Here is a 26,752-nt window from a genome sequence, read left to right as displayed (position 1 = left end):
CATGTAGCCGGATAAAAAAGACACATGTTTATTTATTCGGTTGCACCTCTCATTCACACCTATACGGAGGTTTCAGTCACTGAAAACAGCTACTTTTGCAAACTCTGGGCAGAGTGGAGATTTCTGAAAACTCCATCTTCAGACACGCGTGTAAATCGGGAAAACGAAGCAACAGTGGGCGAGAGGGCGCGCGCGAATATAATGAGTCATAGGTGTGAATCTTTCACCGAATGCCAATTGTCCCGGTTCTTCATGAAATCGCACGCACAAATTCATCAGGTTAACTTTCAAATAACTGTTCTTGTGCACTTGCGACACCGGAGCCACTTTCCTGAATTTTGAGCTTCGGAGTATTCGCTTCTTTATCTATTTAATCAATGAATTTATTTGTCACATACATTAAATTACTAATGTAAAACATTAGTAGCCTATTTAAGCAATCGCTGTTTTCTCCACTGTTTTCCGACCTTTTGTGTTTAGTGAATGAGACACTTCATTACACTCCACTGACCGACTTCCAATTCCGGACTTTTTTGAAAATGTAAAATATAGGCCTACGAGATATTTTTTTGGGACTTAATTCGCGTTGGTCCTTCACTATTAATTTTTGAGACTGACGAGGCACTAAATACTGTGGAATTATTTTCTCCTGACTATGAAGTTTGTCATCTTAAACAAGTATCGGGAAATCTTGCAGCCCGACTCCGCAGCCTCCAATGTTTAAGCGAACTGCTGAAACCATAATGTTTAAAGATTAAATCGTAGGCTAATCAAACCAAAGAAAAACACAGCCTTTCCAGGACGTTGTCTGCTGAAGCCTGTTTAACCTACTTAATAGCAAAGGTCTTGCTGCGGCTTCAACTTTTCACCTGATCACTTATCAGTAGGCAAATATCATTATTACTACTACTACAAAAGGCCTAGTATTGAGACAAGTAGTTGCCTAGTAGTAGGACAGCCAAATAGTTTCATCAGTGGCCTACGCCGAGCCTCTCTGGGACTAGACAGTAGCGGAGGCTGTATGTATTTATTTATTTATTTATTTATTTATGCCTATCCATGCTGCAGTAGACAGTGTTTATGTAGAGAGCATGCGCACTTCTATCTATCTATCTATCTATCTATCTATCTATCTATCTATCTATCTATCTATCTATCTATCTATTTCAATTATATATAAACATATTCAAACTCGCTGTATGAGCGCATTAAAATCTTATGGCTTTTTAACTCCCGGTGAAAGTCCTCCGGGTTGAATTAACTAACTGAAATCAGCTGTTCTCAGCGTTTGATAAACCTGCTTTGTGAAACGGACAATCACTGCTCCTCCCCGTGGAAAAATGAGGGATAGCAGCTGGTTTTCACACAAGCTAATTAGGGGCGTCACCAGTCAGGACTGCATTGACTACGTCATTGTGGGGGATAAATTATCTGCACGGACCAATCGGCAGCCAGTCACGAACCAGTCAGGGGACGGCCAAGGGCCTGCTGAGGGCCAGTCACGGAAACGTGGAACAAATTCAATGGCTGCCACTGTACAGTGCAGAAACAAGTGCTCTTTATTTCCTTTCTTAAAAGTGAAGTTGTGGTGAATGTGTATGGGGGGGTGCACTTAGTCCTGGGATGGTACCCTAGGGTGGTGTTTCTCAATCTATGGGCCGTGAACCGGTACCGGTCCGTGAGAAGATTACAGTCGGTCCGCAAGCCTGCCTCTGCACTAGTAGTCAGTATTATAATTTCAAACTACTGGTCACTGTCAGATTATGTAGAAGAGCGATTGGCTGGCTCTGCTCTCAGGGCTTTTGTCACTGTGTGCCACGTAGCATAAGTCCCGCCCCCCCATCCTAGAATGTTAAGCGTTCCTGCCCGCGCGAGGTTGCACACTTGCACTTATTCATTCATTCTGTCCCAAGTCCAGTCATTCGCGCACACACGCTTTATGAGAGCAATATCATGGCATGTTCAAAGCAGGCTACTCTTGACTCTTTCTTTGGAAAGCGCCCATCTGACAGTGCAGATACACAACATGAGCCAGAGGCAAAAAAAAACAAACATCGCCCATTCACTCGCAATTACGACCCTTCATACATACAATTCAGCTTTATTTCAAGTGATAGTTGTCCCCTGAAACCAATCTGTGTTATCTGCCAAACCATGCTAAGAAACGAAGCTATGAAGCCATCCAAATTACACCGGCATTTGGAAACTAAACATTCGCATCTCAAGGATAAATCAGAGGATTTTTTCAGAAGAAAACATTATGAATTGGCCACCCAAACTAAAGTGTTGAAAAGTAATTTGACTGAGAATGAAAAGCTAACAAAGGCATCATACATGATTTCACACCACATTTCCAAATGTCAGGCACCCTTCACAATTGGGGAGAAGCTAATTATGCCTTTGATTGTTACTGCTTGTAGTGAGGTGTAGGGTCCGACTGCTGCAGCCAAAGTAAAAGAGATTCCTCTGTCAAATGACACGGTCTGTCGTCGAATTGACAATATGGCAGCAGACATTGAAATGCAAATTTTAGAAAGGGCGAAGTCATCTGACTGGTTTGCCATTCAATTGGATGAGACCACAGATCTCTCTACCTTGGCTATGCTTCCGGTCTACATCAGATATGCTCATGAGGGCCGGTTTCATGAGGATTTTTTGTTTTGTAAGGTGCTTCCAGGGACCACAACCACTGGTGAAATATTCTGTATGCTTGATCGGTACATCTCTGGGCATGGGTTGATATGGGGGCGTTGCATCGGTGTCTGCACAGATGGGGCAGCGACTATGACCAGCAGGCACAATGGAGTTGTTGCTCAGGTAAAAGCCATTTCACCATCAGTGCAGGCAACGCACTGTGCTATTCATCGAGAGGTACTTGCCTCTAAACACCTGTCCACAGAATTTCATGAAGTTTTAAATCAAGTGGTCAAAATAGTGAACTTCACTAAGGCCAATCCAACAAATTCCTGTCTATTTACAGCTCTGTGTGATGAGATGGGTGCAGATCATGTTCATCTGCTCTTGTACTCTGAGGTTCGTTGGCTGTCACGGGGTAAAGTGGTGAACAGAGTGTACGAGTTGAGGCATTCTTGACAAATAAACAGTCCAATCTTGCCGATCACCTGCGAGATCAGTCTTGGCTTATAAAGGTAGCTTATCTTTCTGACATCCTGGACCATTTCAATATGCTAAACCTGTCGATCCAAGGCCAAGCGTGTAACATTTTTCAAGCCAATGATAAAATCATGGCTTTCAAAAAGAAGCTCTCAATCTGGACCAACAGAGTTAATAGAGGTGTGTTTGACATGTTCGGCTGTCTGTCATCTCTGGCTGATGAAGGTGTGGATTTGGGGCAGGTGCCAGCAGTGATCACGCAACACCTTATCGAAACACTGCGTCATTTTGATTCATACTTCCCCTCAAAATCCCATCTCACGGAAAAGCAATGGGTAAGAGATCCATTCACCAACCCAGAAATGAGCACTCTGCCACCTGTGGTGCGGGATAAACTTCTGGAGCTTTCGTGCGATGCTGGTCTGCAGTCGAGATTTGGTTGACTTTCTCTGTCTGAATTCTGGCTGTCATGCTGCGATGAATTCAGCTGAGTGAGATGGCAGTGAAAACACTGATGCCTTTCCATTCAACATACCTCTGTGAGACCACATTTGACAGCCACAAAGACAAAATACCAAAACAGGCTCAACTCAGAAAACATGCTCCGAGTGGCCTTGTCACCCTGTCTTCCTCGTTTCGACCTGTTAGTGGCGGGAAAGCAGGCACATCCTTCACATTAGAATGCTGACTTTTCTTTTACCAAATCTCTGTGGGTGACTGGGCCTGTCATTTTAGGTTAAAAGTCAGCACGTAGCCTACGTTCAGTTCTTCCTTCTTCATACTGGGACTGTGTAATCACACAGTATTAGGGCTACAGTGGGTCTTTAGATTTCTCAGTTTGAGGTCTGTAAGAATATAATCCTGAATACTCCTAAACCTACTCTTGTAAATGCGCGGCCCAAGGGTGACTGTCGTGTAGTGTAGCAGTTTAAGGTTAACTTTAGGCCAGAGATAATACGCGCTGCTCTGTACATTTTGTACTTTTCACATGTTCTGTTCCCGTTTCATATTCTGATTTTGTCTATGTTTTTGTGTGAAACATCTTGTTGAACTGTGCATAACTCCTGTGTGACCTTGATACTGAGTGTGCAAAGCACATTCCATAACTTTCCACTGCTGATACTCCCTATGCAGAAGTGTATATAAATGCCCTGACGCAGCTGTGTGTCAGGACACGCCGAGAATAAACCAGATTGATTTAACTCATGTGGTTCGCTCTCTTCTTGTCCTCGGAGATCTCCTGGTAACGCATCTGAACAGCACGCAGCGCAATCTTAACAATTTGGTGACCCCGACGTGATACTCTCAATCAGGTAAGACATGTTTGATTGACTACCTGGTTGGAAGTAGTTCCGTAGTGCCCTAAGGAGGGCTTTGTTTTCCCTGGTTCGAGTCCAGGAAGAGCGCGCTATAGAAATTTGTGTAGTGCCCTAAGGAGGGCTTTGTTTTCCCTGGTTCGAGTCCAGGAAGAGCGTGCTATAGAAATTTAGATAAATATCTGCTGTTTGTTTCTGTTCAGATCCGTTTGCTTTAATGTACGATGGGGGGCTCGTATCCTAAACCTGAGGTCACAGACACCCCGGCGGAATGGATGAATAAGTGTGGTTTAGGCTATTACGTTACGCCGTGGCTGGACAATTTGGCTGGGTGGACGGAGGCAAATCCTCAGATTCCATCGTATCCCCGTGATGGGACGTTTAATCCAGGCTTCCTTGCTTCAGCGCACCGTATGATTTATGAAAGCTTAGGCGATCCGGATTGGGACCGCCCTTATATGCGCGCAGGGTATGATTTACGAAAGAAATGGTTTGACATGAAGAAGGTATGGGATAAATCAAAGGGTGTTTACACCCCGAGACCTGTTTTAAAGGCTATTCTAAAACCAAAACTTTCTCAGTTAACCTCCCATGTAAAGCGAGGGAGGAATAGTTACGTCCCACTCATTCCTCATCTCATATACATGTCCAGTAAATTTGTTAGCACATGATTTAATGTGCAAATTAGAAGTAAATCTCACATCCACTCCAGATGGACTAACTATTGAAGTAAGTGAAATGTGCGGTGTGCAGTATGGGTTTGGAAGCCCTCTGTATGTGTATGTCTGGCAGCTCTGTTCAGATCAGCTCGCACACTTGAACACCTCATCAGTTGACACAGATTATATGATGAGGAGCGTTTGCTCGAAATAGTCGATGTGTTGCAACCTAGAAATGACGTCGCTATGAATATAAAGGAAGAAATAGCTCCGGCTCAGGAAGGTGGCCGTCCGCGTCAGCGCACCGTGTCGACATTTTTTTGGAGGGACACACCGAATGCTTTGCAGCTCCTGCGTGAGCAGTTAACTAGGTATTTACTGGCTATGAAACAAGCGAACCGTGATCTGTCGCAGGTTACTAACTGTAAACAGGAAAAGTCAGAAGTGACGTCGGCCTTTTGGAAACGTTTTGGTGAAGTTTGGCAGCACCTGGGTGGGTTAGAATTGGACATGACTCAACCCAATCCAATGTTCCTGTCCACCTTTTTATCTAACTGCCGCCCTGAGGTTCAGAACGTTTTGAAACATCACTTGAGCGATAGGACTCATTTGGTCCTTCGCCAAGCGGGTGAACGGTTGAGGACAATGGAAAGTGATGGGTTGTTAGATTGTAAGACTAATAAAGCATGTTTATCTGTGGCCCCACAGGGCCCCGGGTCGTATCGTCATAATAATGACAAAACACGCACCGGGCCTCGCACATGGTCGGGTGGGAACCGGAAGAAAACAGGCAGGTGCCACTATTGTGGAAAGGAGGGCCACTGGATGAGGGAATGCTATGCGCGGCGGAGGGATGAGCAGAGTAGGACGGGAGAATTAGGGGATGTGTTGCAAGGCCAGAATCCCGGACCTAAGGGCTATCGGCAGAATAACGGACAGGACCAGCGCTATCACGCCCCGCTATAGGGCTGCCCCCAGGGTACGGAATCCACAGCCGTTGCCATGTTAAATCTCTCTTTTAGCTCTCCTCGTAATGCGGAGCTCCCTCTTGTGCCTCTGTGTTTGGCAGGAAGGGAGTATCCGTTTATACTTGATACTGGGGCCACTATGTCCTCAGTAGGGAGGGATTATGAGGGTCCTTTATCTACACGGTTTGTTAGCTCTGTGGGGATAGAAGGGGTTCCTTTTGACTCTAGTTGTACACCACCCTTACCTGTCATCTGCACTCTGGACCCTTCATTGCGTTTTTCACACTCTTTCATTTTTATGCCAGAGTGCCCTTTTAATCTTTTAAGTCGCGACCTCATGAGTCTTCTCGGACTCTCGATCTCCTTTAGCGGCTCACACATGATTGTTGATACTCCGGACGGTGCTTCGCCTGATGTTTTTGCTCTATCCAGTTCTGTGCTGCCACATAACATTCTGAACGCTGCTTGTACGTCCCAAGCTTTTTCCCCTGTTCTCTCTGCTCTTCCTAACACCCTGTGGGCGGATCATAAGGACGATGTGGGCTCTGTGAGCTGCTCTCCGTATGAAGCTGTTATTAAACACTCTACACCTGTTTATGTTAAACAATACCCTCTGTCTCCTAGTAAGCTCGATGGTATTGACAATGTTCTACAATCTCTTTTGCAGCAAGGTGTCGTGGTTCCTTGTGTCAGCCCGTATAACACCCCAGTGAACCCGGTCCCAAAACCGGATGGCACATGGCGCCTCACTCAAGATCTACGTAAAATAAATGAACTCATCGTTCCCGTGGCTCCAGTGGTCCCTGACGTTCCTTCTCTTATGTCTTCTATTCCGTGTGACCATGCTTATTTCTCTGTGATTGATTTGTGCTCTGCCTTTTTCAGTGTTCCTGTGGGCCATGAGACTCAGCCCCTGTTTGCTTTCACACACAGGGGAAGACAATACACGTGGACGCGGTTGCCACAGGGTTTCATTGACTCACCGGCGGTCTTCACTGCCGTATTGCGGGACGCGCTGGCTGATCTCTGTCTTCCCCGGGGCTCCACGGTGCTCCAGTACGCGGATGATCTTCTGGTAACGGCGGAGGATCAAGACGCTTGTGCTGCCGCCACATTGTCTCTCCTCACACTCCTGGCGCAGAAGGGTTTCAAGGTCTCCCGCACGAAGTTGCAGTTTTGCCTCACAACTGTTCGCTACTTGGGACATGACCTCTCCCAGGGTTCCAGGAGGCTTAGCCCGGAACGCGTTCAAGTCATTATGGACACTCAGGTACCTGCAACCAAGCACGCTCTCATGGCATTTCTGGGCCTCATCAATTACTGTCGTCAATGGATCCCTGACTGTTCAATCTATGACAAGTGTTTGCGTTCAGCTATAAGTCACTCAGATCCTTTGACTCAGCCCCTGGTCTGGACTGAGGACATGCTAACGGTCTTCAAGGCTCTGAAGCAAGCTTTGTGCTCCGCCCCTGCTCTCGGGCTGCCGAACTATCGTTTGCCGTTTCACCTGTATGTGTGCAATCAGAAGGGGACCGCCTCTGGGGTGCTGGCTCAGGAGCACGGGGGGGGCATGCGACCTTGCGCGTTTCTGTCTAAAACTCTTGACGCTGTGGCACAAGGGCTTCCTGGCTGTCTTAGGGCTGTTGCTGCGTGTGCTCTCATGGTCACGGACGCTGAAAAACTTGTTTTGTCGCATCCGCTCATTTTACACACTTCACATGACGTCGTGTACATTCTGCGGAATCTTAGCACTCAGCATTTGTCTGCTCAGCGTCGCTCTGGCTATGAGTTTATTCTTTTGGCCACAGAGCATCTCACTGTTAAGCCCTCCTCGTCGTTTGATTCTGTCGCCCACACTCTTCAGCGTCTTCTTAACTCACAGGATGACGATGTTGCGTTTGACTCACATGACTGTCTTTCTAATATCGTTTTTGAGACTAGCATCCGCCCAGACTTACACTCCACCCCTCTTTCCACAGGCGATTCTCTTTTTGTAGATGGTTCCTGTTCCCGCCCTGCGGATGGTGTGTTCCTGTGTGGTTACTCTGTTTGTCGCCTCCCTGATGAAATTGTTGAAGCTCATTCTTTGCCTTTTTCTTCTGCTCAGGCTGCGGAGCTCTATGCTTTGACTCGCGCATGTATTTTGGCTCAAGACACAGACGTTACTATTTACACCGACTCACGCTACGCTTTCGGCGTGGCGCACGACTTCGGCCGCATTTGGGCGTCTCGGGGGTTTACGACAGCCGACGGTAAGCCCATTTCTCATTCTTCACTTGTTACTGATTTAATCACCGCCTGTCTCCTTCCGTGCACGTTGGCCATTGTTAAGACACGCGCGCACACAAGAGGGGACTCATTTGAAGTAAAGGGCAATTCATTCGCTGATCGAGTCGCTAAAGCTGCAGCCGCATCCGGTGTCCTGCCTCCAGGCTTTAATTGCGCTTTAGTTTCTACTGATCGCATGGTTAGCGCTGTCTTACCTGACATAGATCTCATTTCTATCCAGGCCTCGGCCTCTGTGGCAGATACACAGTTCTGGGACGCCCAGGGCGCGACAGAGAAGAGTGGCGTTTTGCTTGACGCACAGGGCCGTCTTTGTTTACCTCGTCACTGTACTCCCTTTCTCGTCCGCGAGTTCCATGGTCCCACTCATCGCGGCCGAAGAGGGGTAGTGGAGGATATGAACAGAACATTCTGCATCAATAATTTGCACACAGACGCACACAACATTCTGGACAAGTGTTTAACGTGCGCCCAGAATAATCTATCTAAACCAGGCGCGGTACATCAGCACCTTCCCATACCCGACACGCCTTTCCAAGAATGGCAGATCGACTTCACTCACATGCCAAAGCAGGGCCCGTTCAAATACCTTTTGGTCATGATTGACAAATTTTCACGGTGGATTGAGGCTTTCCTGTGCAGCAAAGAGAACGCCCGAACAGCAGTGAACAAACTTACACAGGAAATTATCCCACGTTACGGTCTTCCGGTAGGAATTGACTCTGATAAGGGAACGCCGTTCACCTCTAAGGTAACGCAGGAGCTATGTAAAGACCTCAAGATCAATTGGCGTTTTCATATCCCATACCATCCACAGTCCTCTGGCATTGTGGAGCGCGCGAATAGAACAATTAAGGGTAAGTTGCGTAAGGCTATGCAAGACGCAGGCACGAAAAATTGGGTCCAAGTTTTACCGTTGGTCCTCGCTGATATGCGCATGACTGCTCAGGTCGCTCTCGACAATTTATCTCCGTACGAGCTCGTCATGGGACGCCCCTTTCCTGTCCCTTGGCGTAGAGGCATGCAGGTTATAGGAACGGGTGATCTTGAAGTACATCTCAGCGAGTACGCGGTGGGTCTCATGCGGGTGCTGGATGAGTATTGGGCGAGAGTAAATTCCAAAAAGCCTCCCATTCCAGAGGCACACACTCACCCCTTTGAGGTAGGGGACAGAGTTTTAGTAAAGAGATTCGCTAAACTAAACGCTCCCATGGAGGAGTCACCCTACAGTGGGCCCACCGATGTACTCGCTGTAACTCGCACGGCTGTACTAACGGACCTTTTTCCACAGTGGATCCATGCCAGCAGAATAAAGAAGGCTCCAATGTAATAGAAATCTATATTGTTGATGCTTAACAGACTTTTGTGTTTCAGAAAGTTGCTGTGACAATAGCTGACGGCCTTTTTAGGGATCCCCTTCCAGCATCTGGAGCAATCCAGTTTCGGCTGATCTACAAAGAGGGGATGGTTGGTGAGTCTTGCAAAGTTCTGGGCTGAAGAGTCTGAAAAGCACGGGAGCCTGTGATATTTTTCGCCGTCTGCACCCTGTGAGCATTAGAGAACAAAGTCAGTGACCAGTATGACTTTCTTCATCATCGTGCTGATCTCAACGCTTGGGGCAGGGTTACCCGCACAAGCAATACACCGGGACCCAAGGGATAACGAGTTTTGGAAATATATAAACTTCACTGTAAAAACATCAATGAATATGAGTATACCTTGTTATGTGTGTTCTTTGTTACCCCATGACAGCAGCGATCCTTTTCCGGTCCGAATAGCCCCATCTAACTACTCTAAGGTTAATATGACATGGCTCAGCCTGTGGCCCTCGTATACTCAAACTAAGGTTTTCCTGACAGACAATACAGACCCAGAGGTAAGGTTGTCAATACACTGGGATACCTCTATGAATTATTCAGTATGCTTTCATCGATATGAAGGTGACGGTACGGAAGTAGACCGAGAGGCGTTCAATCACTGTAGTCTTTCGAACCCAACCGTATGTATCCGGAGAAATTTTTCTTCCCCCTGGCAGAAAGGTCTACCTGGCTGCCGTTGTCAACGTATCTTTAACCTGAAACGGGACACGGCGGGACGTACCATGTTTAATTCTGACTACCCGATCTGGCTACCAGATTGGTATTGGGATTGCAACCGGGGTAAGTTGTGGTCTTACCTTCCCTCTCTTCAACGCGGCCTGTGTGCCCTGGTTCAGGTCCAGCATGCATTTACTGTTGTGCCCGTCCCTGAGTTTCTCAATACGGGCCGAAGGCGGCGATCCGTAGACGACGATTTTTTCCCGCCGTCTGAACATCAATTAGAAAGCAAATGGAATAAATTTTGGCAATCGTTGGTCCCACAATATGGTCTAACACAGGTATGGAACCAACTAGAAGTAACTCACTATCGTCTTACTACCTTTGTTAATGCTACTAACGCCGCTATGGAAGGCATCCGCGTCGAACTAACGGCGTTGCGCTTAATGACAACCCAGAATCGAATGGCTTTAGACATACTTCTCGCTAAAGAGGGCGGTGTTTGTGCAATGATAGGCGACTCTTGCTGTACCTTCGTTCCTAATAAGGACGACGAAAGCTTCGGGGAGATTGCAAAACAATTAAGAAAGATGCGACAGGTAGCTCACGATTTACATATGGACGAGCAAGCTAGCTCGCCCTGGGGATGGGGGTGGTTGCACGTTTTGTTCGGAAATCTGGCTCCTTATATCTCTATGATCATTCCCGTTGTGTTTATTGGCCTTCTGGTGTGCCTGTGTGGCCCGTTTCTTTTCCGTTGTTGCATGGATCGTATATATAATATGATGATCTCGCACACAGGTTATGTCCCTGTGTCGGCCAAGACTGGGGTGTGAATAATACTCTGGGCTTGCGTCAGAGTATTAAAGAGGGGATTGTAAGAATATAATCCTGAATACTCCTAAACCTACTCTTGTAAATGCGCGGCCCAAGGGTGACTGTCGTGTAGTGTAGCAGTTTAAGGTTAACTTTAGGCCAGAGATAATACGCGCTGCTCTGTACATTTTGTACTTTTCACATGTTCTGTTCCCGTTTCATATTCTGATTTTGTCTATGTTTTTGTGTGAAACATCTTGTTGAACTGTGCATAACTCCTGTGTGACCTTGATACTGAGTGTGCAAAGCACATTCCATAACTTTCCACTGCTGATACTCCCTATGCAGAAGTGTATATAAACGCCCTGACGCAGCTGTGTGTCAGGACACGCCGAGAATAAACCAGATTGATTTAACTCATGTGGTTCGCTCTCTTCTTGTCCTCGGAGATCTCCTGGTAACGCATCTGAACAGCACGCAGCGCAATCTTAACAAGGTCCCATGTTTCTGGTAGACCTTTTTATAGGTGTGTGTGTGTGTGTGTGTGTGTGTGTGTATGTATGTTATTGAGGCACTGTTAGGATAATAATAATAATAATAATAATAATAATAATAATAATAATAAGTAAAATTATTGGGCCTACATATCAGTATATTTATGTAATTTGGCAATAATCTTAAAGCCAAAGCACTTCTGTTAGTTTCCCTTGTTTAATAATAGTTTAGGCCTAAGCAATAATAATAAATAATAATAATAATAATAATAATAATAATAATAATAATAATAATAATTAAAGCCGCAAGCGGCCTCGACGGGCCCTCGCGCCAGCGGCCAAGGGGGGCGGGGGCATGCGTCCCCGCGAAAAACCTTCCACAGCGTCTTCGGCAAGAGACATTACACCCACAATGGCGACAAAGCACAGAATTGGACACATGGCAACAGTAGGGTCTCGCACTGTACGGTGCTCGGGGCCTAATAATAATAATAATAATAATCCTTCAAAAACAATAGGGTCCCGCACTGTACGGTGCTCGGGCCCTAATAATAATAATAATAATAATAACTAGAAAAAAACTATATGCCAAGCAGGCACCTTAATGCGAGAGGCAAAAATCACAACACGTTAGGGGGCGCTAGAGAGGCCCTGAGGCCCGCCTGGATCTGGGCTTCTGGTTCTCAGAAGCGGTGGCAGTCTAAGAAAAAGGAGCCAAATTTCGTGCGTTGTCGACCATGGCAAGCGCCCCAATAAGGGTCTTGTAAAGAGTTTGCTTGCCAAGGTTGACAAATCAGAAGCTGCAATATCATTTCTGCCATAACCAGCACCCCCAGGGGCGAAAGTGCACAAAATTTGGCATATATGTCAGGTGAGCTATGAAGAGTTAGCGTATGAAGTTTGATGACAATTGAGTAAATAGAAGATGAGATATAGATTTTTGAAGAATAAATTTTTTGGTTTCTCCCATGTCAGTAGGTGGCGCTATGCTGTACATGAGCGATTATGAGTTGGAAAAATAAGTGTCTACAACAGCAACGTACTATCACAAGGTAGTGGTGTGAAGGAAAAGCATTATGGAGTTATTAACCAAAAACGCGTTTTGGAGCAACGGCGTTGGCCAAAAACAGCGCCCCCATGGACGAAAATTCCCAAAATGTGGTATACATGACATGGGAGGTAGTAAGAGGGTGGCCGTGAAGTTTGACCAAATTTGAGGAAAGAATGGATTTTTTGCCCAAAAATAGCGCCCCCAGTGGCGAAATATCACAGAAATTGGGTAACATGTCAGAACCCCAATGAGTGATTTGCGTGAGAAGTATGAGCAGTTTTGAGCAATTAGAAGATTTGTTATGAATTTTTAAGCATGTAAAATTTTGAAGTGAAAATTGATTGACGTATAACTTCTGAACGGTTGATCCTACGTGAAACGTATTTAGTAACTTTTGTCAGCCATGTCTGTAGATGATGTGTATCAATTTTGGTGACATTCCTATGAACGGTCTAGGAGGAGTTGTGCCGTCTTCGTGGCCATGCATTTCGCACAAAAGTGAAATTACCTCACTTCCTGTTGGGCGTGGCTAATGCATTGGCATTACATTTTTGTCCGGCTTAGTGAGATACATAAGCGTACCAAATGGCATGCCACTACTACAAACTATATGGCAACCAGGCACCGTAACGCGGGAGGCCAAAATCACAACGACTTAGGGGGCGCTATAGAGGCCCTGAGCCCCGGCCAAGTTTGGGCTTCTGGTTCTGAGTAGCGGTGGCAATTCTCGGAAGTGGTGCCAAATTTCGTGCGTTTTCGCCCATGGCAAGCGCCCCGAAAATGGCCCAACAGCGGAGAAAAATAAAGAAGAAGAAGAAGAAGAAGAAGAAGAAGACGGAAGAAGAAGAAGAATAGTGAACTCTTACAAGAGCAATAGGGCCTTCGCCCATTCGGGCTCGGGCCCTAATAATGCCTACTACTACTACTACTACTACTATTACTAATGACTTATTATTATTATTATTATTATTATAATAATGGGATATCTTTGGACAGTTACTGGTCATTTGGCAATTTTCTACAATTCTGCCAATGCACTCCTGTTAGGTCTTATTTAGCCAAAATATTGTTATGCTGGTATAAGCCTGCTACTTGTAACAAGTACTACTAACAAAAAAAAAAAAATAATAAACTATGTTTCTATCTATGGAGGCGCACACGATGTGTGTGTGTGTGTGTGTGTGTGTGTGTGTGTGTGTGTGTGTGTGTGTGGGTTCAGGGGGGCGCACAGAGGCGTAGGCCTATGCAGGGCCTTGCAGCACCAAGGCCTAACATTACTGGGCCCCAGAGCAAAGAAGTTTGAGAAACCCTGCCTTAGGGCATGAAGTGCAGGCTGGGTGGCTGACTCTTACTTGCTGGAGCATCTCTGGGGCATCCAAAGGAGCCACTGGCCACAGTGCGCAAGATGCTCTCATTCCCACTGTCTAGAAGCACAGAAATCAGGCATTAAGACAGTCTATATGGTGAGAGCAAGTTTACTTGCTTGTGAACTGCAGTGTCACCTTTTTAACCCTCTGGGGTCTGATAATGATGATTTTGGCATGCTCTGATTTTGTCGTCAATTTCAACAAATCTAAGCAGTATTTTCAAAAAGTCATATGACTTTTTTTGTATTCAGCACAAATTCAGCTACAGTAAATCTATGTGGTATGTATGTCATGATTGTACTTAAATATCTCATCTCATCTCATTATCTCTAGCCGCTTTATCCTTCTACAGGGTCGCAGGCAAGCTGGAGCCTATCCCAGCTGACTACGGGCGAAAGGCAGGGTACACCCTGGACAAGTCGCCAGGTCATCACAGGGCTGACACATAGACACAGACAACCATTCACACTCACATTTACACCTACGGTCAATTTAGAGTCACCAGTTAACCTAACCAGCATGTCTTTGGACTGTGGGGGAAACCGGAGCACCCGGAGGAAACCCACGCGGACACGGGGAGAACATGCAAACTCCACACAGAAAGGCCCTCGCCGGCCCCGGGGCTCGAACCCAGGACCTTCTTGCTGTGAGGCGACAGCGCTAACCACTACACCACCGTGCCGCCCCTGTACTTAAATATATAACAGATAAATGAAGATGTTGTAAAAAGCAGTTTTATAACTGTGTTGGAATGTGTGGGAAAAAAAAAAAAAAAAAAAAAAAAAAAAACTTACCCATTCTGTCAAACCATTTTGGTCACTTAAGAGGATTCTGTTCAGTCTTAGGAATGTATCAAGCAGAAAAACTTAAATCTGCTCAACTGATTTGGACAATTAGCTGGCCATAAAAAAATTTATGCCCCGTTTGTTTTGGGACAAAGGGTTGGCAGTGGGAGGGGTATTCAATGAGAAGTTTAAAAAAAAATTCCATTAATTCAATGAGGAGAGCGAAAACCCCTCCCACCGCCAACTCTTAATCCCATCAGGTCAAGTCACAATGGGTAGTCATGTTTTTTCACACATTCCAACACAGTTCTAAAACTGCTTTTTACAATGTCTTCATTTATCTGGTATTTGACTTTATTTTGGTATTTGACTCTATTCAGTGTGTCTTGAAATTAACTCCTGTACTATTTTTCTTAGTTCAGAGCCACAACCAACTCTGTTACACAATTACTCTGTAATTTTGCTCCCACTCCAAATTTTAAGCTCTAAACTCAAAATAGAGCAAAATTAACTATTTTCAAGGAAAATACTTTTAACTCTGGGAAAAAAAAATTGCTCAGTCATTTTTTCCTGTGTATGCACTACAGCGCATGCATATCAACCGATCTGCTCATAAGAAATAGAAGAAATATTTACACTTACTCGAGTTGATCTTTGGCTGGATTGAGGTAAAATAAATAAATAGTAATAGGCACTGTTCATCATCAGTGTTGCAGTTCAAGATTGAACCGAATTGCTGTCCTGAATTGTGAAATGAATCATGAATTGAACCGCTGTCCTGAATCATCTGAAGCACATAAAATCCGCGTGTCATCTCGCAATAAGTTTTACCTCCAAATAGCCTGAGCTATAGCTGACAGATTGTATCCTGCTTACAGTGCGCGTTCCCACCATGAAAGAGAAACCAATCGAAATCATCATGCCGTTACCATGTGAAGTGTCTTTTATGAATGTGCAAGTGCACACTCAGCCCTCCGACTCCGGTGTGACTGAGGAAGGTGACAAGTTTTATGTTTCATATAATTTAAAAACTATTTTATTATTTGGCAGTGGGCACATAAGAAAATGTAAAAAGTTTGTCAATATGTTTATCATGCTTGTATAATGAAAAACTCGAAGATATTTATCTAAATACATGACCTACTCATTCTAAACCTGTCGAGCTTCGCCGGCAAAGCTCTCAACCCCAAAGGGTTAATATTCCCTCGGCCCCTTGCCAAGGGCACATCATTAGCATGCTCCAGCCGAGCAGAGTCAGCAAAGCCTGCCCTCTGATCATGTACGTGCTACTGATCCACAACACCAGTAGTGCTGAAATGCTACAGCAGGGTGTGGCGAGTTGATGGGCACTGTCCATTCAGCACCACTGGAGTGGCATGGCGGAGCAGCACTTGCTTGTTTGAGGGCGTGTGTCATCATTACATGTCCAGACTGTCTACAACCCCAAATCAGAAAAAGTTGAGAGGGTATGGAAAATGCAAATGAAGAAAAAAGAAAGAAATGATTTCTAAAGTTATTTTGACTTGTATTGTCAACCTCATTTAATTTGTTAATATACATCCATTCCTATGTTTCAGGCCTCCAACACATTAAAAAAAAAAAAGTTGGGATGGGAGCAATTTAGAGCTGGAATAAGGTAAAACAATTAAATGACGTGATTTGAGAGATGGAGGTATGCATTGGAACAAAGAGGAATAAAGGTGAGCAGTAGCAAAACAGAATACATGTGCATCAGTGAGAATGGGGATGAGAGTGTAGTGAAGTTGCAAGGAGTAGATGTAAAGAAAGTTGGTGAATTCAAGTACCTGGGGTCAACTGTGCAGGAAAATGGGGGCTGAGAAAGAGTGCGCAGGCAGGGTGGAGCAGTTGGAGAAGGATTTTGGGAGTCATTTGTGATAGGAAAGTCCCAGCAAAAGTGAAAGGTAAGATGTATAAGACCAGCTGTGATGTATGGATTGGAGACAGTGCTCTTAACGAAGAGACAGGAGGCAAAGGTGGTGGAGTTGAGGATGTTAAGGTTTGCGATGGAAGTGACAAGGTTGGACAGGATAAGGAAGGAGCACATCAGAGGGACAGCACATGTGGAATTAAGCTAAGAGAGATGAGACTGAGATGGTATGGGCACATCCTGAGAAGAGATGCAGAGCATGTTGGAAGGAGAATGTTGAGGATGGAGCTGCCAGGCACACAAAAACAAGGAAGGCCAAAGAGGAGATACATGGATGTGGTGAGAGAGGACATGAAAGTGGCAGGTGTGGTAGAGAAGGATGCAGAAGACAGGGAGCAATGGAGATGAAAGATCCACTATGGCAACCCCTAATCAGGAGCAACCAAAAGAAGAAGAAGCATTAAATGACGTGATTTGAAATAGCTGGATGTCAACAGCTTATTGTAATCATAATTTGGTACAAAATCAGTATCCAGGAAAGGCCTAGTCTTTGAGGAGCAAAGATGGCCAGAGGATCTCCAGTTTGTCAACAAGTGCATAGAAAAATATAGAAATGTTTAAAAACAATGTTCCTCAAAGAAAAATAGGAAGGGATTTGGATATTTCACCCTCTATGGTGCATAATATCATTAAACAAGTCAAGGAATCTGGAGGAATTTCAGTGCGTGCCTCAGACAGCACTGCGTCAGGAACTGCCATTCACCTACTGTATAGCTGTCAACATCTCTGGGGTTGGAGGCATCTGGGATGGATCATCACACAATGGAAATGTGTATTGTGGTCAGACAAATCAGTATTCAAGATCTCTTTTAGAAGAAATGGACACTGTGTGCTCCAGACCAAAAACGGAAAGGACCATTCAGACTGTTACTAGCAACAAGTCTAAAAGCCAGGGTCTGATATGGCATGGGGTTGTGTCAGTGCCCTTGGCAAAGGTAACTTACACTTCTGTGATGGCAGCATTAAAACAGAAAAGTACAATGAGATTTTGGAGCAACATATGCTGTTTGCAAGACGACATCTTTTCCAGGAATACATCTTGTCGAAACAAGACAATGCAAAACCACATTCTACACACATTACAAAGGAATGGCAGCCGATGAAAAGGGTGCCTGTCCCCGCTTTCAAAAAATATGACACAAGACAAAATAACACCTGAAATGCTTCATCACTTGGTGTCTTCTGTCTCTAAACATGTTTTAAGTGTTGTGAGAAGGAATGGGAACATTATAAAGTGGTAAAAGCTTTACCATCCCAACATTTTTTCAATGTGTTGCAAGAATCAGAATTGAAATTTGTTTACTTTGAAAAAAATGAAGTAAAATGAGGTAAAACATCAAAACAATGTGTTGTTGTATTATTTTGAGTGCAGTACAGGTCAAAGATTATTTACAAATCGTTTTCAGTTTTAAATTTGAACACACCGTCCCAACTTTTTCTGATTTGGGGTTGTAATATGTAGTGATGATAATACCATTAGATCACACAAGTCTAGTACACATGGTTGCTTTCTTCAGGCAAATATTGTGAAAACATCACCAAGCCCACCTGTCAAAGTATTTGTGGAATACTTGAAGGTCTCTTTTTTTTTTCCTTTTAAACTCATTTGATCCTACAAGACTGTTCCAGCTGACACCTACTGAAACACCTAGCTTAGGCCTGTTGACTGAAAATTATTATTATTTGTCTCTATTTGAATAAGAGATTCTCTGAAAGGTGATTTAGATTATTTTCTGTATGAAATGTGGTGACACTGACATACATAATAGGATTTTCATACATATACTAGTGCATCTCAAACAATTAGAATATCGTGAAAAAGTTCAATATTTTCCATCAGTTATTTAAGCAAGTGAAAATGTAATATATTCCAGACTCATTACACAAACTAAAATGCTTCAAACAGTTTTCTATTTTAATTTTGATGACTTTTGCCTACAGTGCAACAAATAAAAAAAAAAAAAAACCCTCAAAATATTTATCTCCCTGTTTAGTTCAGTACATGCAACCACAATCATGGGGAAGACTGCTGACTTGACAGTTGTCCAGAAGATGATTATTGACATCCTCCAAAAGGACGGTAAGCCATAGAAGGTCATTACTGAAAAGGCTGACTGGCAAAGGTGCACAAGCAACAGCCTTGAGAGGATTATCAAGAAAAGTGATTCAAGAACTTGGGAGAGCTTCACAAGTAGTGGACTGAGGCTGGTATCAGTGCATCAAAAGCCACCATGCACAGATGTCTTTAAGAAAAGGGCTACAACTGTTACATTCCAAATATCAAGCCACTCCTGAACCAGAGACAATGTCAGAATCGTCTTACCTGGGCTAAGGAGAGAAAGAACTGGACTGTTGCCGAGTGGTCCAAAGTCCTCTTTGCAGATGAAAGTAAATTTTGCATTTCATTTGGGAATCAAGGTCCTGGAGTCTGCAGGGAGAGTGCACAAAATCCAAGGTGTTTGAAGTCCAGTGTGAAGTTTCTGCAGCCTGTGATGATTTGGGGGGGGGGGGGGGGGGCACGTCATCTGCTGGTGTTGGTCCACTGTGTTTTATCAAGTTCAAAGTCAACACAGCTGTCTACCAGGAGATTTTAGAGGACCTCATACTTCCATCTGCTGACAAGCTTTATGGAGATGCCAATTTCCTTTTCCAGCAGGACCTAGCACCTGCCCACAGTGCCAAAACTACTATCAAATGGTTTGCCGACCATGATATTACTGTGCTTGATTGATCAGCCAAGTCACCTGACCTGAACCCCAGAGAGAACCTGTCAAGGAAGGTGAGAAACACCCGATCCAAAAATACAGACGACAAGCTGAAAGCCGCTATCAAAGCAACCTGGGCTTCAGTAACACCTCAGCAGTGCCATAGGCTCATCGCCTCCATGTCATGCCACAGTAATTCTTAGTAAAGGAGCCCCAACCAAGTATTGAGTGAATAAATGAACACACTTTTCAGAAGTTGGACAATTCTGTATTGTACAACCCCAATTCCAAAAAAGTTGGGACAAAGTACAAATTGTAAATAAAAACGGAATGCAATAATTTACAAATCTCAAAAACTGATATTGTATTCACAATAGAACATAGACAACATATCAAATGTCGAAAGTGAGACATTTTGAAATTTCATGCCAAATATTGGCTCATTTGAAATTTTATGACAGCAACACATCTCAAAAAAGTTGGGACAGGGGCAATAAGAGGCTGGAAAAGTTAAAGGAAAAAAGGAACAGCAAAAAAGCAAAAAAGGAACAGCTGGAGGACCAAATTGCAACTCATTAGGTCAACTGGCAATAGGTTATTAACATAACTGGGTGTAAAAAGAGCATCTTGGAGTGGCAGCGGCTCTCAGAAGTAAAGATGGGAAGAGGATCACCAATCCCCCTAATTCTGCACCGACAAATAGTGGAGCAATATCAGAAAGGAGTTCGACAGTGTAAAATTGCAAAGAGTTTGAACATATCATCTACAGTAGATAATATCAAAAGATTCAGAGAATCTGGAAAAATCTCTGTGCGTAAGGGTCAAGGTCGGAAAACCATACTGGGTGCCCGTGATCTTCAGGCCCTTAGATCATCATACAGGCATGCTTCTGTATTGGAAATCACAAAATGGGCTCAGGAATATTTCCAGAGAACATTATCTGTGAACACAATTCACCGTGCCATCCGCCGTTGCGAGCTAAAACTCTGTAGTTCAAAGAAGAAGCCGTATCTAAACATGATCCAGAAGCGCAGACGTCTTCTCTGGGCCAAGGCTCATTTAAAATTGACTGTGGCAAAGTGGAAAACTGTTCTGTGGTCAGACAAATCAAAATTTGAAGTTCTTTATGGAAATCAGGGACGCTGTGTCATTCGGACTAGAGAGGTGAAGGACGACCCAAGTTGTTATCAGCGCTCAGTTTAGAAGCCTGCATCTCTGATGGTATGGGGTTGCATTAGTGCGTGTGGCATGGGCAGCTTACACATCTGGAAAGACACCATCACTGCTGAAAGGTATATCCGGGTTCTAGAGCAACATATGCTCCCATCCAGACGACGTCTCTTTCAGGGAAGACCTTGCATTTTCCAACATGACAATGCCAAACCACATACTGCATCAATTACAGCATCATGGCTGCGTAGAAGGGTCTGGGTACTGAACTGGCCAGCCTGCAGTCCAGATCCTTCACCCATAGAAAACATTTGGAGCATCATAAAACGGAAGATACGACAAAAAAGACCTAAGACAGTTGATCAACTAGAATCCTACATTAGACAAGAATGGGTTAACATTCCTATCCCTAAACTTGAGCAACTTGTCTCCTCAGTCCCCAGACGTTTACAGACTGTTGTAAAGAGAAAAGGGGATGTCTCACAGTGGTAAACATGGCCTTGTCCCAACTTTTTTGAGATGTGGTGTTGTCATGAAATTTAAAATCACCTAATTTTTCTCTTTAAATGATACATTTTCTCAGTTTAAGCATTTGATATGTCATCTATGTTCTATTCTGAATGAAATATGGAATTTTGAAAGTTCCACATCATTGCAATCCGTTTTAATTAATCATTTGTACTTTGTCCCAACTTTTTTGGAATCGGGGTTGTAAATCGTTTTTTGATTGAGCTTAGAAAATATTCTAATAATTTGAAATACCGAATTTCTGATATTCATGAGCCATCATCATCAAAATTAAAACAAAAAAGGCTTGAAATATTTCACTTTATGTGTAATGAATATAGAATATATGAAAGCTTACTATTTTTGAATTAAATTCTGAAAAATACTAAATTTTTCATGATTCTAATTATTTAAGGTGTACTAGTAAATCGCAAGTATTTCATCACCGTAAACAGACTAATGTCCCTGCATAAACCATTTGCAAATAATCCTGCTCAGAAATTCAGTTTGGTCTCACAAGCTGCCAACTGCCAAATCATAGATTGAGTTGGTTAAGGAGGTATAAGATAAAGTTTCTAATATACACTCACCAGCCACTTTATTAGGTACACCCATACACCTGCTGTTTTATGCAGTTATCTAATATCAGCCTTGACAGCAGCACAATGCATAAACCATGCAGATACAAAATCAAGAGCTTCAGTTAATGTTCACTTCAAGCATCAGAATGGGAAAAATAATGATCTCTGGGACAGGCATGGGTGTGGCATGTGACAATGTGGCATGAGTGTTGGTGCCAGATGGATTGGTTTGAGTATTTCAGAAACTGCTGATCTCCTGGAGTTTTCAAACAACAGTCTCTAGAGTTTACATGGAATGGTGTGAAAAACAAAAATCATTGAGTGAGCGACAGTTCTGTGGGTGGAAATGCCTTGTTGATAAGAGAGGTCACAGGAAAATGGCCAGATTGGTTTGAGCTGGCAAGGTTATAGTAACTCATATAAATCACTCTTTACAACTATGGTGAGCAGAAAAGCATCTCAGCATGCAACAGCAGAAGACTACATTGGGTTCCATTTCTGCCAGCCAAGACCAGGAATCTTAGAATCAAGGACAAATTCCTATTCAAGTGGTTGGTGAGTGTACAGCTACTAATGCAACATCATAGATGCTTTAAAGAAAACAACACAACTGTAAGGTCACCAGGCAAGATGACAAACTGGTCAAACTAAGCTGGATTTTTATTTTATTTGACTTTTAAATCAAGTATCTATAAACAGCATTCAATTACATTATTGTGAAAATGCAGCATGTTTCTCCAGGTCTAACCAATAATAATAATAATAATAATAATAATAATAATAATAATAACTAGACAATTCCCCTGCGGGAAATCGCGAGAGTGATGCAGTGCATGAAGCCACGCCTCTAGGTGAAAGCACCACCCGAAAGGCAGCTAGTTTTCCAAAAACTCCATAGAAAAAATGAATGGGAAATGTACCTGAGACTTTGAGCCGTTGGTGGCGCTAGAGGGTTTCACAGAATAATATACAAAGCAATAGGACACCGAGTCTGATCGAGCCGCACGTTTTGATATATTGCTTGCCCGTGTGCGATGAACGGCTAATGAGTTATTCGCAATCAAAAATGTGTAAGGAACCCATAGAAATGAATGGGATATTTCGGGTGATTTTTTCGCGCCCTAGGTATAGCGCCCCCCAGTGGCCAGTTTGTCCCAATTTTTTTGCTGGCCTTTGTGGAGGGGCGAGGCATAATGCCACGAAGTTTCGTTAAGGTACGCCAAAGGGCGTCCGAGATATGAGCAAACTTCCTGATTCGCGTCTGCGCGGCCAAATTTGATTGGCTACCACGGCCAAACGGTCCTGAAATCGCAAACACCGGGCAAGTGTATTATGCAGATTAGCCCCAAGAAGCCAAAGACCAAGTTTGGGAGAAAGTGGTTAAAAATTGAGGGAGGAGAAGCAGTATGATTGATTTTCGCATAACTCAAAATGGCGGAAAATGTTTCAGGGTTGAAAATGACATCAAAGGGTGCTATGGACTCGGCATGGGCCAAGGATTCCAGAGATACCAAGTTTTTGAAAATCGGACCAACGGTTCAAAAGTTACAAGCAGAAATGTACCAGCGACCTCGAGCTGCGGGCGCAAATTTGATTGGCCGCCACGGCCCCACGTTAATGAAATTCTGAACACTGGGTAATTGTGTTGTGCAGCTGAGTGCAATGGTGCAACTAACCAAGTTTGGGAGAAATGGGTCAAAAAATGAGGGATGAGAAGCATTTAAAGTGATTTTCACAAAATGCAAAATTGCGGGAAAACTTTCAGCGTTGAAAATTTTATCAAAGGGTGCCCTGGATTCGTCCTGGCCCAATGAGTCCAGCGAAACCAAGTTTTCGAAAATCGGACCAACGGTTCAAAAGTTACAAGCGGAAACGTACCAGTGACCTGCACCCTTGAGTTTGAGCAGTTGGTGGCGCTAGAGAGTTTAAGGCAGTGACTTGGAACTTGCTGAGACGAACCTTGAGTGTGTGAAGAAACAGTGTGCAAAATTTCACGAAGTTAAGGGGCTGCTAAGGAGATGCAGAGGGGGACGTTTGAAGTTTTCCAAAAACTCCATAGAAATGAATGGGAAATTTACACGAGACTTTGAGCCGTTGGTGGCGCTAGAGGGTTTCACACAGGAACATTCAAAGCAACAGCACACCGAGTCCGATCGAGCCGCACGTTTTGATATATAGCTTGCCTGTGTGCGATGAACGGTCACCGAGTTACACGCAATCAAAGTTTGCATGGAAAGATGAACAAGAATAAAATCAAAATGGCGGGAAAAGTAGGCGGGCGGAAAATGACGTCATAGGGTGCACTGGACTCGGCTGGGTCCAAGGATTCCAGGGAGACCAAGTTTTCGAAAATGGGACCAACGGTTGAAAAGTTACAGCCAGAAATGTGCCTGAGACTTGAGCCGTTGGTGGCGCTAGAGGGTTTGACTGAATATCGGGAAAAGTAATAGCACGCCGAGTCCGACCGAGCCGCACGTTTTCGTATGCAGCCTGCCTGCGTGCGATGCACGGTTATTGAGTTATTAGCAATCAAAATCGGTACGGAAGATGAATAATAATAATAATAATAACTAGACAATTCCCCTGCGGGAAATCGCGAGAGTGATGCAGTGCGTGTAGCCAGGCCTCTATGTGAAAGCACCACCCAAGAGGCAGCTAGTTTGCCAAGAAGTCCATAGAAATGAATGGGAAATTTACTTTAAATTTTGAGACGTTGGTGGCGCTAGAGAGTTTAAGGTGGTGAGCTGAAACTTGCTGAGATGAACCTTGAGAGTGAGAAGAAAGGGTGTGCAAAATTTCATGACATTAAGGGGTTGCTATGGAGGCGCAGAGGGCGGAGTGTGGAGTAATCTAAAAACTCCATAGAAATGAATGGGAAATTTACCTGAGACTTTGAGCCATTGATGGCGCTAGAGAGTTTCACAGAATATTGAACAAAGCAAGAGGACACCAAGTCCGATCGAGCCACACATTTTGATATATTGCTTGCCCGTGAGCGATGAACGGTTAATGAGTTATTCGCAATTAAAAATGTGTACGGAACCCATAGAAATGAATGGGATATTTCGGGTGATTTTCTTGTGTGCTTGTTATAGCGCCCCCTAGTGGCCAATTTGTCCCAATTTTTTTGCTGGCCTTTGTGGAGCGGCGCAGCATAATGCCACGAAGTTTCGTTAAGGTACGCCAAAGGGCGGCCGAGGTATGACCAAACGTCCTGATTTGCGTCTGCGTGGCCAAATTTGATTGGCTACCACGGCCAAGCGGTCCTGAAATCGCAAACACCAGGCAAGTTTTTTTATGCAGATTAGCCCCCTGAAGCCATTGACCAAGTTTGGGAGAAACTGGTTAAAAATTGAGGGAGGAGAAGCAGTATGATTGATTTTCGCATAACTCAAAATGGCAGAAAATGTTTCATGGTTGAAAATGACATCAAAGGGTGCTATGGACTCGGCATGGGTCAACCATTCCACACATACCAAGTTTTTGAAAATCGGACCAATGGTTCAAAAGTTACAAGCAGAAATGTACCAGCGACCTCGAGCTGCGGGCGCAAACTTGATTGGCCGCCATGGCCCCACATTAATGAAATACTGAACACCACATAAATGTATTGTGCAGCTGCGTTCAATGGTGCAGTGTACCAAGTTTGGGAGAAATGGGTCAAAAATTGAGGGATGAGAAGCATTTTAAGTGATTTTCACAAAATGCAAAATAGCGCGAAAACTTTCCGGTGTTCAAAATTTTCTCAAAGGGTGCGCTGGATTCGTCCTGGCCCACTGAGTCCAGGGAAACCAAGTTTTCGAAAATCGGACCAACGGTTCAAAAGTTACAAGCGGAAACGTACCGGCGACCTGCACCCTTGAGTTTGAGCAGTTGGTGGCGCTAGAGAGTTTAAGGCAGTGACTTGAAACTTGCTGAGATGAACCTTGAGTGTGTGAAGAAACAGTGTGCAAAATTTCACGATGTTAAGGCACTGCTAAGGAGACGAAGAGGGGGACGTTTGAAGTTTTCCAAAAATTCCATAGAAATGAATGGGAAATTTACACGAGAATTTGGGCCGTTGGTGGCGCTAGAGGGTTTGACACAGGAACGTTCAAAGCAAGAGCACACCGAGTCCGATCGAGCCGCACGTTTTGATATATAGCTTGCCCGTGTGCGATGAACGGTCACCGAGTTAGACGCAATCAAAGTTTGCATGGAAAGATGAACAAGAATAAAATCAAAATGGCGGGAAAAGTAGGCGGGCGGAAGATGACGTCATAGGGTGCACTGGACTCGGCTGGGTCCAAGGATTCCAGGGATACCAAGTTTTCGAAAATGGGACCAACGGTTGAAAAGTTACAAGCAGAAATGTTCCTGAGTCTTTAGCCGATGGTGGCGCTAGAGGGTTTGAATGAATATCGGGAAAAGTAATAGCACGCCGAGTCCGACCGAGCCGCACATTTTCGTATGAAGCCTGCCTGCGTGCGATGCACGGTTATTGAGTTATTAGCAATCAAAATCGGTACGGAAGATGAATAATAATAAGAATAATAATAATAATAAAAAGAAACGCATAGAATAACAATAGTGATGCCGTGCTTTGCACTGCATCACTAATAATAATACAAAGAATAATAATAAGAAACGCATAGAAGAACAATAGTGATGCGTGCTCTGCACTGCATCACTAATAAAGTCTCTGTATGGAGTAAAAATGAAGAATCTGAGGTAATTTACTGTAGGCTGTTTCTGTACTTGTCTAAAGACTCAAAACAAAACATGCAAAATCATATTCAACATTAACTGAAAACAAACTCTGTTACAGTAGAAAGGTACCTCAAACCCAAGATTGTGCCAACTCTTAAAACGATTTATATGCATACAGTTCTAGCTGGAAGTAAAAAAAAAATTAAAAAAAAATAAAAAAAAAAAATAAAAATAAAAAAAAAAAAAATAATATATATATA

General features: G+C 43.9%; 1 protein-coding gene across 5 annotated transcripts in view; it reads right to left on the bottom strand.

Moving 5' to 3' along the window:
- LOC132893071 (BCL2/adenovirus E1B 19 kDa protein-interacting protein 3-like) overlaps window positions 1-26,752 on the bottom strand; it is a 74,916-nt gene that overhangs the window by 47,450 nt on the left and 714 nt on the right. For 3 of the 5 annotated variants that reach the window (XR_009655510.1, XR_009655513.1, XM_060931816.1), the window contains exon 2: window positions 14,093-14,164. The exons of the other annotated variants lie outside the window; for them this stretch is intronic. Coding sequence is in view for 1 of the 3 variants with exons in the window: in XM_060931816.1 (XP_060787799.1) it covers window positions 14,093-14,164 (72 nt within the window). In the remaining 2 variants the exon portion in view is untranslated. The remainder of the gene's footprint in view (window positions 1-14,092; window positions 14,165-26,752) is intronic. 5 annotated transcript variants of the gene reach the window in all.

Source organism: Neoarius graeffei, chromosome 10 (genome assembly GCF_027579695.1).
Source record: "Neoarius graeffei isolate fNeoGra1 chromosome 10, fNeoGra1.pri, whole genome shotgun sequence".
Taxonomy (NCBI): Eukaryota; Metazoa; Chordata; class Actinopteri; order Siluriformes; family Ariidae; genus Neoarius; species Neoarius graeffei.
This window is presented reverse-complemented; position numbering and strand designations above follow the sequence as displayed.